Source organism: Cupressus sempervirens, chromosome 4 (assembly GCF_028749045.1).
Source record: "Cupressus sempervirens isolate cs-2001-9-10 chromosome 4, ASM2874904v1, whole genome shotgun sequence".
NCBI classification, from domain to species: domain Eukaryota; kingdom Viridiplantae; phylum Streptophyta; class Pinopsida; order Cupressales; family Cupressaceae; genus Cupressus; species Cupressus sempervirens.
Window position 1 is genome coordinate 789,795,187 of NC_143121.1, and position 17,567 is coordinate 789,812,753.

General features: G+C 35.0%; 1 protein-coding gene across 1 annotated transcript in view; it reads left to right on the top strand.

Annotated features, from left to right (window-relative positions):
* Positions 1-17,567, top strand: part of ZWI (kinesin-like calmodulin-binding protein (ZWICHEL)) — a 98,657-nt gene that overhangs the window by 37,616 nt on the left and 43,474 nt on the right. Inside the window, exons 10-19 of the mRNA XM_089826899.1 lie at positions 12,425-12,577; positions 12,667-12,813; positions 12,977-13,177; positions 13,278-13,442; positions 13,586-13,738; positions 13,869-14,012; positions 14,330-14,524; positions 14,834-14,960; positions 15,182-15,384; positions 15,535-15,717. Of these exons, the coding sequence (XP_089683025.1) occupies positions 12,425-12,577; positions 12,667-12,813; positions 12,977-13,177; positions 13,278-13,442; positions 13,586-13,738; positions 13,869-14,012; positions 14,330-14,524; positions 14,834-14,960; positions 15,182-15,384; positions 15,535-15,717 (1,671 nt within the window). The remainder of the gene's footprint in view (positions 1-12,424; positions 12,578-12,666; positions 12,814-12,976; positions 13,178-13,277; positions 13,443-13,585; positions 13,739-13,868; positions 14,013-14,329; positions 14,525-14,833; positions 14,961-15,181; positions 15,385-15,534; positions 15,718-17,567) is intronic.

Below are 17,567 nucleotides of genomic sequence, written 5' to 3' on the forward strand. Positions count from 1 at the left end.
ATTAATCTACGATCAAAGCACAAGACCCTACCTGATCCTGATGCTAATACGAAAACTCCGAAAAACTGTGAGAAAATTCGCTCTTCTTCAATAATTTTCCTCTGAAAAACTTTCTTAGAATTCTCCTTCTGAAAATTCGCTGCCAAAAGATGTCTCCCAAAATTCCTTCCCAAATTCGTTGTCCCTCCAAAATGAACCCCCAAAGTTGTGATAAGGAGTTTTCTCCTCAAATTGGGGCACTGATTGTGCGTTCACCCGAGAGGATTCTTTGCTCCACTAAGTTAACTCAAAATTAACATTTATTAATTCTTTGCTTTATCTTTTTAATGCACATTAAGTGAATTATTAAATGACTTTATTTAATATTCCACTTGACTTCTATTTTTAATCTTTATTACTTTTAAACCCATGCGCACTTTATGAAATTAAAATAACATTATAATTTTTTCTTATTTTATCTTTTTAATTAATTTTTTTATTTTCAACACAAGCTTGCATCATGCAATCTTACAACTTTTAATAATTAATATATTTTCACTTTTTAATTTATTTTAGAAACTTAATTGATAAAATATTTAATTAACTTAAATAACAATAATATTTAGCATTTATTTAAAAATGAACTCTAAATATATTATTATTAAATTAAATAAATATTATAATGTTCTAAATTATCCTTAAACTTTTATCTCCAAATTTAATTCTTTTTATTTAATTAATTTCTCAATTAATTAAATATAATCAAATATTAAAATATCATAATAATCTTCTATTAAATTAAATCATTAATTAATCTTTTTAATTAATTTCTTTTATATTTAAACTCATGCTTAGATCATGCGATCTAGAAACCTTTAATAATTTAATATCTTTTCCACTTTTAATTTATTTAAGAAACTTTAATTGATAAAATATTTATTAATTCAATTAATAATAATATTTAGCATTTATTTAAAAATGAACCCTAAATATATATTATTATTAAATTAAATAAATATTATCACATTCTAAAATTATACTTAAAACTTTTATCTCCAAATTTAATTCTTTTTATTTAATTAATTTCTCAATTAATTAAATGTAATTAAATATTAAAATATCATAATAATTTTCTATTAAATTAAATCATTAATTAATCTTTTTTTTAATTAAACTTAATTAATAGAAAATACATCAAGGACTCATAAAGCAACATACGAAAACCCATCATAGAAAAATACATACTAAATCAAACAAAAAAGGGTTATAATCACGAAATTACATCATTTGATGTATTCGGAGGGTACATAACTCAGATACTTGCCCTAATTATCAATTAGGACAATTGGCTAAAGGGTTTAGGAATTGGACTTAAGAGTTTATCTCCCCTCTCTTACCATTGAGATAATGCGATAGGGTACGCTCATCCTGGCAATTTAGGGAAGTCAATACCCGGTACCTGCAACTTGCATAAAATCCACGTGTGTACAGACACAATATTCTAAGCTAAACAGACAATGGTAGGAAGTGGTGCATCGTGTAGATCCTGACTAGCAGGTGACTATGACTCCCTTCCTTAACCACATCAGAAACACCATACATAAAGAAAACAAACACGCACACCATACACATGCAATATGGGGTAAGTATCCATAAGAAAGCACATGTGATAATAAACCATCTAACTAATCATCATCGATAATTGAAAACATTGAATAATCATCATACATGCATGAAATATAGAGTACCAAGTCATCTCATCATATAATAAATTGAGTGTAAAACAACATCTGATAATCTGAAAGTAATGCTACTAAACATCAAGTATAAAACTGGCCTAAAAGAGTTTGGCAATTAAAACAAAATGTGAACTAGGGGTAGGCACTACAGAACCTAGGTCTCGAAGGACATCGAAGTTATAAAGTATGATCGCAAAGACGTATGACCTTGAGGAGGTAGAGTGCCAAACACTGTTGGTTGGTGTATCTAAAAAAGGAAGCTAGGGATTGGCAATCTCTAAACACACAATGAAACCTCCAACGGATCTCATAATACGTAGGGTAGTGGAATAAGAAGTACCACTTGTAAAGTTGGCTAATTCAGTTTTCTTTGTTGATCTAGTGGTCGCTTTGGATGCAAAATTGTTGAGAGCCCACTCTGAAGGAGCCCAAAGGCATATGTAGGGAATCAGTCCAACAAGCCTTAAACATAAGAGGGGCGAACAATGATCTCATCTTGAATATCAATGTAGTGCTTAACGTAAAAGGCTATCTTTAAACAAAGTTAGGAAATCGATCAAAGTCATGTAAATATTCATCCTATAGATGTCCATCCTGACATGCCCATTCAACTCCGACTAGGTAGGAAGGAGATGAGCGAGGGCATTCAGTGAGTAGTGGAAGGGAGGTAGATGATTGTATGTGTTAAAAATGGTACTACACACACTTAAACATAGTCATTCTATGTTAGATTCATCCAAGGATGAATATCAGATTATTCATCCTGAATGGTCTAAACATACGGACCCATTGGCTTCTATCTAATCAGGGTTTGAAGGACCGCTCTCAGAATCAAGAGCTCAATGATTATAGACCAAATTAGAAGGAAGGATTTATGAGAAATGCATGATCTATAAGATGTGCAACTATTCTAGATGAGCAAATACTAATCTAAGAAAGTAAGCAAATGTTATCAACTAAGAACAATACACATTAAGCTATATGATAAGCAAATACTATAAAATGAAAAGCACTGAAGTATGCAAATAGCCCTAGCACAAATTCAGTAGTATGACAATACTCATAAACTTGCACCTTAGAAATGAGAGATTGAAGTTACCAATTTATAAAAATCTGAGACAGATCAATGGCGGAGATCAAAATGGATGAACTCTCAAGATTTATTGAGAGTCAAGTTCGAAGAGGAAGTTTCCATTTGAGAGGAGTTAACTGCTTAGTTGAAAATGAGTTAATTAGTTTGTTTCCCTTTTTATTCAAGTTAATTGGTTGTTTCCAATTTCAAATGCAATTGGAGGTTTTGGAGAATATTATTTGAATATCATCTCATTATTAGATATTATGCTCAATTATTGAATAATTAAATTCAAATAATTGGTGATTGGAGATATTTAATTCAAATCATTTAATAAATTCCTTATTTATGTGCAACTGACCAAAGTGGATTAATTTAATAAAAATCTTAGAACTTTATATTAAATTAATTAATCAAATTGGTTTAATGGCTAATTTCAATATAATATTTAGGAATTTATTAATGTTAAATGATTATTGCAAATTATTGGTTTTAAGCAAGTGGTGTTCAAATTGAGTAGAGACATTTAGGACTAGAAATGCCGAATGGGTTAGGACTTTGTCGATTGATTTTATAGATTAAGATACCAATTTTAGGGCATTACAACGATCAATATCAATGCCCACCAAACCTAAAAGGGTTGAGGCTTGAGCATATTGACATTGAGCCCGAGTAGTGGGGTTAGTTGTAGCGATCTCCTCAGAGGAGTGGTAAGCCAAGTAGAAATATTTGTGACGATCCTCGGCGAAGAGCAATCTTGTGACATCAAATGGGCAACTCCAAGAAAAATAGCGGTGACAAGAAGTGTACCATGGTAGACATTGATGAGTGGATAGATAAGTAGGAGGTAAAGATTGAAACCTCAATTTGCCAACAATCTGATTTTACTAGTAGTTGAAAAGGGAATGAATCAATTTGTGGTGTTGATACCTTGATGGACTATGATAATGACATAGCTTCAAGACATGAAATGCTACAAGACAGGGATGCCAAGTTTATGCAAGTGTACTCTAGCATTGAAGATTTCGCAAGCATAAAAATAGGAAAAATCAGTCTCTGATTAAGGATAACAGCACTATACCTCTTTATACTTATGAATTAGCTCCCTATTCTTATGAAAAAGTGCTATCGACTCTCCAACGAATGGTGTACAAGATGCAAAGCCTAGACATAATATTTGTGATGATGCATCCTATGAGAGGGCTGAATTTGTAAACTTTGGGACAATAGCATTAAATCAGTCCAAAAGATTGAAAGAGAGTTGGCTGGTAAATACAATTAATGGCAAGTTGATGATTCATCTAGCCAAGCTTCATCTTCATCAAGATTGTGATTCACATGACTCAATGGATGATAAGAAATAGGAGCTCTCTAACATCAAAAGTTCCATTTTTTTGGTTAATGTTGATAATTTCATTGAGTCATGATTTTATGGGTAATGCGTTTAATGGATCAACCACTCATTGTTTTACTTGGGGGATTAATGGAAATAGCTACAATACAACTATGGATTTGTCACATATTTCATATTCTAATAAAATTGTTTATTAGTTGGGTTGTGCCATAATTTTCATTGATTTATGGTTGACACGTGGTTGTCTTACATGGTTACACATTGCATTTTCAAATTTTTGTGGGTCTACATCTGTTTTTGGGTTGGATTGGAGTGTGTGGGGCCATGTTCACCTGATAAGTAAGGAATATAAGATGGGTTTCTTTCTTATGCATAGATATACTAACATCATTGACTTCAATTTAGTTGTTGGCTCAATTTTTAACAATAGCCTGAGGTGGGAAGTTTGACAACTCATGAGAGGAGTTTTTCAGTTTTTCACGTGCCTTGAGATAGCAATCTATGCTTGCATCTTTAAAGGCAAACTTGAAAAGTGGAAAAGAAAGATGGGTCTCATGTTAATGATCAACCATATCTAGTCAGAGGCCCTTGACTCTCCTTTGAGAAACACCATGAGCCATACTAAGTTTGAGAACTTGCATAACTGTAGTAGATGTCAACCATACCTAGTGAGAGGTCTTCGATTGTCATTTGAGAAACATTATAAGCACAGGGTGTCCAAATCCGATTTGGCTATACAACCGAATTAGATCCACAATCATGGAGAGGGGTTTGAAAGTCTCTGGTTTGTGCATTAAAGTCTCCCAAAATAATGTCATGCATGGCCGAAAATCTCATAATGTGTTCATGCAAGTCCTTGTAAGGGTCAACGCTCCTTGTGTTGTGAATTGCATAGTACGAGGAAGCTGACGAAAAATAAAACACTGCGATGAATACATCCTTATAATGTGACGTCGTTCTACCAATAAGTACCCACATGAATTTTGCTAAACTCTCAGAATGCACCATAGAAGTCATGGTGAAGCGGTGCTCTCTGACCAAACAAGCAAACCCACTAAAACGCCTGAACCCAGAGCATTGGACCTCATCCTTGAAAATAGACAACCATTGGTAAGTAGTGATGCTAGGAAGCGGGTAGGTAGGGCTCTCATGAGTCTTTGTCATAAGGAGATTACCAATCGATCAAGAGCATCTTGGAAAAGACCCAACATGGACCATAAGGTACCATTGTGGTTCCAACAGTGGATATGCATGGAACTACTATGAGACTTTGTCATGCCCAACTGCCTCCACGATCATCATTTGGCCTTCACGATCGACCTTGATTGCCATCTAGACGAAGGAGAATCTTGAATAACATCTCTGAGGTTCCTGTTAACGACCCACTTCTCGTTGCGTCTAGCCTCCGCAACAAGTCCCCAAGAATATTTCAACTCTTCCACTTGTAATTTAGTGACATTGGTGTCAAGATAAATCTTAGTGGGAAGAGGAAAAAGTTTCAGGCTCGCCCTAAGAACTTGAAGATGATCGACCAAAGAAAGGAACTAGAGCAAGAGGGTGATGTCATGGCCAACCCATCCCCTGTCAAGTGTGATGTCTGTGATGTCTAGTTGATCGTTGGGAAAAGAGTGGCCGATTGAAATGAGGTAGATGAAAGAGGGAGGGAGGCCCCGAACCTTTAGATTGAGCTCGCGAGCTTGCTTAACATGCTTATTCGTTAGCTTAGCCTAAACAAGCTCCTCAACTTAGAGAGGGGTGCAAAGTTGGTATTGCTGCAAAGGGAGACCCATGTCTTGAGTTGCTGTTCTGTTTCAAAAATGAAGGAAGTTTGTTTGTTGTCTAGTTCAACTTGTTTGTCTCTTACAATGTGAATTTCTTGAACCCATTCGTTGTTGGAAACAACTTGTTATTTGAGGTCTTCTGTCTTAGTAGGTAGAGTAGAAATGCCCTTCAACTATGTGGTATTGGAGTCAACAAGTCGTTTCAGATCAGCTAGTGAAGTAGAGAGAGTGTGAATGGTTTTGTAAGGGCACAAGTTCTTTGCTTCAAGCTTGGCCATGTGGTTAATCAGATGTTGATAGGTGATCGGTGTGGATGAAGTTTGGGCATCCATAGTAGTAGCCAACAAGGGTAGAATGTAGCAAAACCAATGGAAGTGATGCTCAAAAGAGCTAACAAAAGAGAGGACGCACACCAGACATGCCCAAAAGCTACTCAAAGCAAAGTCTCAGAATCCCTCAGAAAATAGCTATAGTCAGTTCTCATGTTGTTCAATATAGGCCCATAGTAGTGTTGTATTGCATTAGTTCAGAATGATTGTAACAGGTACAAAAAAGACCACATAATGCACACTCAAAGCCTACACAACCTATAATGAACAGGAAACACAAGCCCATATCAATCAGAAGGGCTACAAATTACAATAGGCAACAGTGAGCTATAAAACACAGAGGAGATTGAAATAAGAGATTGCATCCAAGGACGAACAACACCGAGAACACAACAACAACAACTAGGCCTAAACGCACAAACCAGTGCGAGCATGGCCACGAACGAGCAACACTGGAGTCCGCTAGCAAACCCAAGCACAAGCAACACACAAGCAACATAAGAGTTTGACAATGTCGAAGCCAAGTCCACACACGACAAGTGACACATGGTGAAAAAGAGCACCCAGAGGATGCTAACAAATAGAGATGAAGAGAACACAAGGAGAAACTAGAAGAACTGCAACTAATAAGGAGTGACCTAAAGCAACAAAGGTCAGAGAGAACACAAAAAATTGGATGCACACGTAGGTAATGAAACAAAATATGCAAAACCCACAATGGTAGTGAATGAACAAGTGGACAAGAAAACAAGTTGAGCGATGATCGAACAATAACAACCCACAGGCTTCAATGTTAATCTCGCCATGAAGGAGAGAGATGACGGGGAGCAGGAAGCAACGCACAACGGGATGGCTATTAATCGCAAGTTCAATGCGGGGAGAGCTATCCAAGTTTGATGCAGAGAGAGTAAACTCAAAGCTTCTCACTCTTTTTTCCAACTTCGAATCCTTGTGGGTACTATTTTCAGAGATTCAATTCTATAAGATCTGAACATGTAAACCTACTAAAAGTAATTTTTTTAATAATGCTTGGATGCACTAGTTTAATGACCCATCAAAAGGCCTATGATTGGATAGAATCGCTATATTTAGCTTGTGATTTTGGAACTTTAGTTAATGGTCATTTAGTCTTATTTTTAGTGTTCTTAGTTTGGTCTTTTTTTAGACGTTTTCTTTATTTAGACAACTTTGCTTTTCAATTAACGTTATTTTTAGCATTTATAAAACTCTTTTTATTTATGTACTGTTGATACGATTTCATTCCCTTTTTTGAAGTTTTCGTTTCTAGTGTGAGGTGCAGGGTGTTTGTATCGGCTAGTTGTAAGGGCTCTTTATTCTATTTTTTCCATAAGTGTGGTTACTTTTTCCTAGGCTTGGCCAAGGACCATATATTCCACACACAAGAAAGACTAATGTTATAATAACAAATTCTGAGCTATTTGCAAGTTGTGGGAGTGTGTTACTCGTTTTTTCCATGAAATATGATGACTTTCTTCTTGGGTTAGCCCAAGTTCGTTGCAGAGTGAACCAAGATGATTTTGAGTCGCTTTGTAGGGCCTTTGGTTGGATTCAACCTATGTATATACTGGATCCAGATTTGTGTTGCATGGGGCTTGAATCAATTGCACAATTCTAAGTGTTGGAGCTCATTTTTATTGGCTGTACTTTTGAGTAGTCTAGACATTCTTTAGTCATTCTTAAGAAGACATATTTTCTTTCCCTCTCTTTTTGTCACATCTAGTGTTCCACATAAAGAGATCTTCATCTCTACTACAAAAAGGCTTGAACTTTTGTAGAACTTTAGTTCTAGCGTCCTTAGGAATTTTAAGAAATTGGGGAATAGATTTCCACTTTCCAGAAACTCCAAGTACTTTTTCTTTTCCTCGCAATAGTCCTTCACCTTGGTATTCCAAGGATTCTAAAGGAAGGCCATTGGATGGTGAAGAACTCAGATTATTATTGCCATACAAGTGTTTGACAATTTTTTTATGCAAGGTACTTATAACTTGTAGTGTATTTGTGGCACAAAAGCTTAGAAATGCATCTGACACAGCTGAATATTTGAGAGTGGAAACACAAGGGATATTACAGTGGTGAGGTTAGAACTTGATGGGGTTCCTTCAGTTGTATCAGAGCGGTTTCTTGCCACCTTGTTGGGGTTTGATTTAAAAATTCATGGGGCTTACGTAGTTGATTTTGAGTAACCAGAACTTGTAAGTTCAAGTTATGGGTTACTACTATAGTATTGTAGGGAAATCCAGGGAAGAGGTTGAACCGGATGCCACCAAGATGGTGGAAATATGTGAATAGGAAGCTCCTCCACTCCTTGAGGACTATGAGAATATGCTGGGTGCTTTTAAACCATAATGGTATCTTAATAATTAATCTGAAATTTGTTGTTATCTTTAGGCTGAAAAGATTTGGTTGGTAAAGTACATTAGAGGGTGTATAACGAGGAAATTTCATCGAAAGGGGGGAAAATTCAGTCATGGGCACAATATGAGCAGGTATGGTAGAACTATTAAATCAGAGAATGAAGATGGTTCTACTTCCAAACTCAATGCTTGGGTTATAGGAAGTGGAACTCTCATGATGAGAAAGAACGAAATGAGAAGGCAAGGCTTATGTTTCTCTTGCAATGGTTTTCGGGAGCCTAACCATAAATGCATAAATAATGAGGTTAGGGGGACATATACACATGCTGATTCACATTGCAGCCATGTGACAATTATTATGGCACATGATACACTTAGTTTTGCTTTGAAGGCACCTTCTGAACTAGCACTCGACATTGGACAATTAGCAAAGGATCAAGTTTTTGTTGAGCCCCCTGAGGGCACTACAACTACAAGCATGACACAGCTCCTGATTTTCCGTTTTATGACAGTGGTCATAATGTCGATCTTACTTATGAGATAGAAGTCATTCCTTGTGGGGACGATGGATGTTTGGAGCTCCCCAACATTGACAGTCAAGATTTGGGTGTTAAAAATGATTTTGGTGATGTGGATTCAAGTCACTGCAAGCTTGAATTGCTAAATCAAACTTTGGAAATAAATCAGAAAATGCAATTAATAATGAAGGATCCCAATATAGCTCTTTGGCTGAGCTTGCATCTACTTTGGAAGAAGTGTGCAAAGAATTTGTCAAGCAGCAGCTTCTATCATGCTATTAGAGCCATCCCGTGAGATACATAGCATCAATACCTTAGTTGATGATGTGTGAAAGTTGAAGGCACACATAATGATGGTCACCAGACAATAAGTGATGATTCATCTTCTTGCCAGAGTGTCGATGAAAATTTGAAAACTTGCGTGATGATGTTTTGTCAATGTGGCATCATCATTTGGAAGGGCAATTTAAGGTTAATGGCAGCATGATTGCTACAACCTTAGAAAAATTGTGGTTTCTTGTAGAGTCTTTTAGATCACACCTAAGGGTTCTAGGGCAAACAATCCTCTTGCAAATAAATTGGATTTTTCACGCAATATTTATACAAAATTGTGTGTGAAACTAGTTTTCCAAAGTAGTGGAGAAGGTTTTCAATGATTTTTCACAAAAACATGACTTCAGCATCACATTGAGCGTTCAATGATTTTTCCACAAAATAATGGGTTGTCTTGCAATAGCTTCTTTTGACGATTTTTTTTGGCAAAATCATGTTTTTTGAGTTTTTTGCCAGTTAATTTTTTTTTGAGAATGTGTCTTTGGATAGATGGATGGATAGTTTCTTTACCCAACATCAGGTTGGAAGGCACTTGTTTGTGTTCTTGGTCATATGAGGAAGTTTTGTAGAGAAAGGGTTGGCCAATCATTTGTCCTACTTAAAAAAATTCATGATATTTTTTAGAAGATTTTCGAGTGCTTTTCGATTTGTTTTTTTGGCTTCAACAAAAGCTGAGTTTTATTTAGTTGAGGGTTTTTTTGCCCCAACAAAAAAATTTAAGTTTTATTTAGCAGAGAGTATTTTGATCAGTGTTTTGCTCAACTGAAAATTGTGTTTTTTGGCAACTCTTTAAGAACCAAAATTATGATTTATGCAGAGTTATTTTTAGATTTGCAAGGCTTTTTTTATGGGATTTCTTCACCAAAATTTGTTGGTCTTGTTTCTTGTGTGGAGGAAGTTTTTTTTCCGTATGATAGGTTATTACTGTGTTGCAGAACTGCACCTTTTTTGTGACCTTAGTAAGTTTTTTTCGCAACAAACTTGTTGTTTCTGATGTTAAAAGGGTTTCCCCTTTTTTTAATACCAAAACTATGGTTTACTTTGTTGTGGATTTGTTGTTTTTTGATGATTTTTCTTAATCATGAATTTTTTACCATTTTTTCCATCAAAATCAAGGTTAATTTTTCACAAATTTGTGGCTTTTAACCTTTGACAAAATGCTTTGATGATTTTGTTTTTGAAAAAGCATTGTTTCTTGTAGAGTTTTTTGGATCACACCTAGGGTTTGTCAGCTGAATGGTCCTCTTGCAAACAAACTGGAGTCTCTGTGCAATGTTTTTACAAAATTGTGAGTGTTATTGTTTTTAAAGTAGTGGAAGGTTTTTGATGATTTTTCTTTTTTCACAAAATTGTGTGACTTCAGCATTGCAAGGCTCTGTTGACTTTGCCACAAAATAATGGTGCTGTTTTCTGCAGCTTCTTTTAAATGACCTTTGGCAAAATCATGGTTCGAGCCTTTTGTTGATTTTTTATCAACAAAAGTCAATTTTTGTGAAGCTGATCTCTGTTTCCCTGTATCTAGATAGATGGAGGGATAGCTTATTTAGCTAACATCAGGCTGGAAGGCAGTCAACTTATTCCCATTTTTGGTCATATGAGGAAGCTTTGTAGAGTACAATTGGTTCTGCAAAAGTCCAACCATGTAGAGTCTTAGAAGTAGTCATTCTGCTGATTGTTCGAAAGAAAAGGAATCGTGGCCAAATGACTTGCAAATTATGTCAAGTCTTGTGCAGGGTAGCTAGTAGAATAACCGTTCAAGGAGGGTATCAAAGTAATATTTTAGTAACTTTAAGTTATTTAAGATGTTTTGTTAATTTAGTAACTTTCTATTTCGTATTTACTTTTCAATCAATTCCATTATGGAAAGATCTTGTAAATGCTTGTTTAAGGAGTATTCCTCTCTGTTTAATAGTGAATATCATTTGATTATCATTTTAAACTTGTCCAGAAGGTAGAACCAGTTTTTCAAAGTCAGGTAGGGTCAACCACTTCTTCTCTCGTTTAAAATGAATTCTTCTAGGAAAGGTTTCATAATCAATGACCAAGAAGATTGGCCAATGCTCAAAGTCAACTTTTGTCAAGACTTCTGAATTACAAACAAATTCATTGCATAACCGCATAGTAGAAGGCAAGAATTTGTCAATGCTTGCTACAATTTGATTTCTTTATTGTCTTCTATTGGTATATCTGAACAAATCTTTGAGTAGAGAAAGTAGCTTTTCCTTATTAGGACGCGAATGAGATCCACCTTGTTTTTCAGAGGAAGCAAGTCTATTATTTAAATTTCCTCAATAATCCACATGGCTTCTTCATCCATTCCAAATTCCCAACACATCGTTGATTTGGCACCAACAATAGCATTAAAGAAACCATATATTTAATGAAAAGATCGAGGTGGCAATGAGTTGCAGTTTTTAACCTGTTGAATTTAATCAGGTGATAAGGTAGAATGTAAAATTTGCAAATATTGCCTTATATCAGGACAAATAAGTCTTCTGCTACACTGGGGGCTTTCTTACCCTGTTCTTTTTCCCCCAGTGCCTGCACTTGAATGGAGTGTAAAATATTATTTTGACAATAATTAAAAATATTATGGCCAAGGCCTGTTACCGAATAAAAAATAAACTTGTGAATATTGATGTAGCTTGGAAAAAAATCATTTTTGACATGTGCACACTTTCGTGCATTGGTTTTCATGCTTATCAGTTAATGAAAATTTTCATTTTTCTAATTGAATATAATGCCAATAACTCTCTAGCTTAGATAGTGAATACATGAAATTGCAATGAAAATTTCTTTTTTGATTTTTCTGGTAGGATCAAATTTGAAGTTATTCTTGAAGTGTTTGTGTTAGTCAATGAGTTTTTATTAGTGTATATTATTCTAGTGCTTGTGTTTCTAAAATGAGAAAGGTGCCTGAAGTATTGACCATGTTGTGTGCTAGGAACATTTGTCCAAGGATGATTCGAGACAGCAGCTTCTACGTGTTCTGAGACAACTTCCTTATGGGAACTCTGTCTTTTTTGGTGTTCGGAAAATTGAAGATCCTATTGGACTTCTTCCAGGACGGATCATTTTGGGCATTAATAAGCGTGGGGTAAACCATTTTCTTTTTCATGCATAATATTTTCTTAAATCTTAATTGCATTTTTTAATCATAGTTTTTTTTTTTCTCATAATGCGCAGGTTCATTTTTTTCGTCCGGTCCCAAAGGAGTATCTACATTCTGCTGAATTGAGAGATATTATGCAGTTTGGTAGTAGTAACACAGCAGTATTTTTCAAGATGAGAGTTGCAGGAGTACTTCACATATTTCAGTTTGAAACTAAGCAGGTTGTTGAAAGAACTCTTTCTTAATAATGTCTTCCTAGGACTTTCTGATCCTTTAAACTTTAAAGTATGGATGGTTTATGCCATGTTGATAAATCTAGAATGAGTTTTTGAACTTTTGAAATTATTTCCTGTTCAAGCTTGTGCATTCTCTATTACTTTACAGGGGGAAGAGATATGTGTGGCTCTTCAGACACACATAAATGATGTGATGTTGCGGAGATACTCAAAAACACGCTCTGTTGCCAATGGTGCTGTGCAAGGGGATTCAACACAGAATATAAAGCCTCCCGGCCTTGAAACATATGAAAAACGTGTACAAGAGATGTCAAAAATTATAGAAGAAACCCAAAGAAAGACAGATCAAGTATGTGTCTTCCTTCTCGATTCTTTGTTTTATTTTATTTTTGTTTAAACTTACTACCAAGGAGCACCACTTTTCTATTCAATCTTATTTTTCTTTACAGCTTTTGGAAGAGCTTCGTGGGAAGGAGAAAAGAGAGATGGAACTCCAAGATGAGGTAGAAGGCCTAAAAGATTCGCTACAATCAGAGAGGCGAGCCTTATCTGAAGTTGTTCTAGACCGTGACAAGTACAGAGCACTGTTTTCTGAAAAAGAATCTGCTCTGCAGGTTTTTTTACTGTTTTCATACTCAATGTATTGAAATTATTAATCTTCTTAATTTTAAGCATGAAACATTTTGTGTTTGAAATTTACCTTTCAAAAGAACCGCATGTATTTCTGACTGCCATTGGAATCCATTACATGTTGTAGGTGGTAATTTCTAGTAGAAGCTCTGAGCGTGATGGGAATAATTTAGAGAATACTCCTAGAAACGATTCTTGGGCCTTATCTGGTAAAAGGGACAGAGATCTTCCTTTCAGTGATAAAGGGAGAGCTCCACAAAGTGAAAACCTTGATTTACAGGTAATCATTATTCTAAGAATTGTGTTGCAGACGACCGTACTCTTCCAATGTTCAAAAATGTGTTTAGAAGTTTGTAATTGAGGGTGGTTTTTGAGGCTTTGTTTTTAAGAGTTGCATGTATTTCTCTTAGGCACAGATAAAGGAACTACGTCAAGAACTGAAAGCTCAATCAGACGTTCTTCATTCAAGTGAAGAGTTATGTAAAAAACTGTCCAATGAAAAGCAGTTACTTGAGCAAAAAGTTTTCCGTCTTGAGAAGAAAAAAACGAGCGAGGTAATTTTCATTCACAATATAACTAAAAGGACAGTTCCTTTTCTATCACTCTTTTAAAGTATAAATTGTCTTGGGCTATTTCTATGCATCAATAGTTATAGTGCCGTTCTTTACATTTATGAGTTTGGACTTTTGGACTTCTCTAAAATATTTTATTCTATACCAATTCTCCTTTTTAAAGTAAAACTTCGTTTGATATATGTTGAATAAGATTGTAGTCTATGTAGTCTACAATATTTATAGCTGAGTTTTGTTAATACTTCTTTATAATTTAAAATGAATTATAAATTATTGATTTTGTTTTTGAGTTAATTTAGGCACAGAGCTTAGAGAAGAACTTTGAACGAGAACGTGATACACTCCGAGCACGAGTTGCTGAATTGGAAAAAAAACTTACAGAAAGAACACAAGAATTGAGCATTGCAGAGTCTACATTAGCAATTAGAGCTTCTGAGTTGGATGCATTGCAAGGCAGCTTAAAGGAGTTAGATGATTTACGTGAAATGAAAGAGGTATACTTAAATATGATATTTCACTCTCTCCTCCATAAATAATGTGTGTTCAATGTGAAACTAAAATATGAAATATAACAGTCTTGTATGTTGACTTAAGTTTCCTAAATTTATAGGTATGGAGTTACTCTAATTTTTAGGGTGTGCAAAATTATCTCTCTATGGAATTAAAATAGTTAGTGTCAAAGCCTGTCATGATTTTTTCCCTTCAAGAAATGACAGAAGTAGAGAGCTCTTCTTCTCTTGAGTGATGATTTGTCTAATCGATTTTGCTTCCATTATATGTGAAAACTCTCTCTCTTGGTTTAGGACATCGATAGGAAGAATGAACAAACCGCTGCAATTCTGAAGAAACAAGCAAGCCAGTTGGTTGAGATTGAAGCTCTTTACAAGTCAGAGCAAGTACTTAGGAAGAGATATTTCAACATGATGGAAGGTCTGAATATAAACATATTTTGAAATTATTGGTTATGATAATTATTGATATTTGTTGGTGTTATATTTATGTTTCAAATTTCTTGTTCAATGTGAATTCAAGCATCCGTTTTTGTTGATACTCTTTGTTGTGTCAATGCATGGTAAGTTTATTATAATTTATTACGTTGCTTATCAATATTTGCTTTGCATTGCTGATTGTTCTTTCGAAATTTCTCTTAGATATGAAAGGCAAGATCAGAGTTTATTGTCGCTGGCGGCCGCTAAGTGAGAAAGAAAAGTTAGAGAAGGAGAAAAATGTTATCGTGGCTCCAGATGAGTTTACAGTGGAGCACCCATGGAAGGATGACAAACCCAAGCAACATCAGTTTGATCATGTTTTTGATGGTAATGCCACCCAAGAAGAAGTATTTGAGGATACAAGAGTAAGTGAGGCTTGTTAATAGTTTCTGAATTCTGCAAACTTTGTGCTAGGATAAAATCTCTTTTTATGTACATAATTTTTGGCTATAGTCATAAAAGTATGATGATGCATTGTTTAGACTATTCTAACGATTTTGTTTACATTTGGGCAGTATTTGGTACAATCTGCTGTTGATGGATATAATGTTTGCATATTTGCATATGGGCAAACTGGTTCTGGTAAAACCTTCACTGTTTATGGTTCAGATAGAAATCCAGGTCTTACCCCAAGGGCAACAGGGGAGCTCTTTAAAGTTCTGAGTCGTGACAGTAACAAGTTCTCCTTCTCATTAAAGGTGCGTTACGTTCTGTCTGATTTTCAATAACAATTACTCATGCATAATTTACAACTTATTAGGCATATTCTGTGAACTTTAGGGTGGACTCTCATTTTCCATTCATCTTTCTTTGTTAAGCTTTTGCTATGTTGGACTATTTAATCTTGTTATAAAAAATTGAAAGCTGTTTTGAACTTTCTCTGATTGCTGTTTGAAATTTGAGTGTTTTCCAATGTGCAAAAGTGCCAATTTGCATGTTGTTATTAAGTGTCACATTTACACTGGTGATAATTTGAATACTATTAATTGCATTTGGCATAGATATTACCTCTATTAATACTTAAATTGCTTGCATTTTATGCTTCTTTTGAGACTTCTTGTTGTAGATGGGATTGCATACCAGTTTATTCTTTACAACAAATCCTTTCAACTGTTCAATTTGATTGTACTCAAATGTTCACTTCTCTTATGGATTGGCCTCCTCAATCGTGCATAAATACTTGTACTTCTTTGTTTATACATGTGTATTGTGTAATTATATGGTCAATATAATTCATAAATTGTGTAATTATACGTAGATATGATTCGTAATATATAAGTTTAAACTTTTGTGTGTAATTAAAATTTTAAATTTGATTTGTGTGATCGATAACATTTCTAGTGTTCCATGGGGTCGCGCCACCCTCACCTCAAAATCATGGAGCTTCCAAGACGAAGATATTTTAGAGATAGGAGGACACCTCAAAAATGTCTCTTCACTGCACCTCCACCCACCCGTACACCACATTTCTCTGCCGACTTAGGGAAGATTCCCTTGAAATTAATCCAAGCAGATACATTTCCTTAAGAGGGTACGCCGTTGGGGGTGCCGCGAAGTCCCTATATTAAAAGAGGAACAGGCCCTCTTCCAGGAGGGCAGAGAAGCTTGTAGCAGTACATAGTGCGTTGCATCCCATTGACTTTAACACATCTATGTACAAATTGATGATGATGCTACAGAGACAACACTGGTTGGTATTGGTATGGATGAGCCTGTGGTGTTCAGTAATAAGGACATTGAGGAGTTAGGAAAAGAGCTTGGGGATGATTAAAGTCATTAGACTCGGCTTCTAGTATTTTGTTTTTGAAATATGAACTTTATTGAATCTTGATATCTTGATTAGTTGATTTTAATTTTGATGAACATTGGATTGTGATAGATAAGACTGAATTAAAAAAACTAAAAACTTGTCGTTGCAATGTCTGTGTTAGATAGACTTTAGTTATTATGCTATACATCTTTAGCTTTTGAAAAATAATAGTAGTTTTTAATGTGCTAATAGTCATACCGCCCCACAATCCCCCTGGTGTGTCCAAACTTAGGCCCCAAGTACTGTCGTTGTGATAATGCGTTTCCTTGCCCCAACAAGGAAACATTCCCAAATGCCATGGAACATAAAAATTTGCTTATTTTTAATGTGAGGTTTTGGTCAGGTTTTCACGTTTGTCCACTTTTGAATTAAAAATTGACTTGTGTAATATTTGTTTAGTAGTCTCCACATTCAGAGTGAAATATGGCAATAGTCAAGCCTTCTATATCCCAAGGTACCCCTGGTCAAGTACTTCGGGTAAGGTTACAGCTACTTTTCAAAACAGGGGATGAGGGTGCTTGGGTACGTCCATTTTTCAAAATATAATTTAATAGTTTATAGAAAATCTGAAAATATGAGCCATGACAATGAGTTTTGAAAACAAGAACAGCGGTAAAGTTTGCAGATGTAATTTATTGTTTTCAGTTTCACTTTTGCAATATGTTTGTAATAATAATATATGCTAAATGTTTAGATGCATAATAGAGAAGGCGGATTTTTAAACATGAACAAGAATAT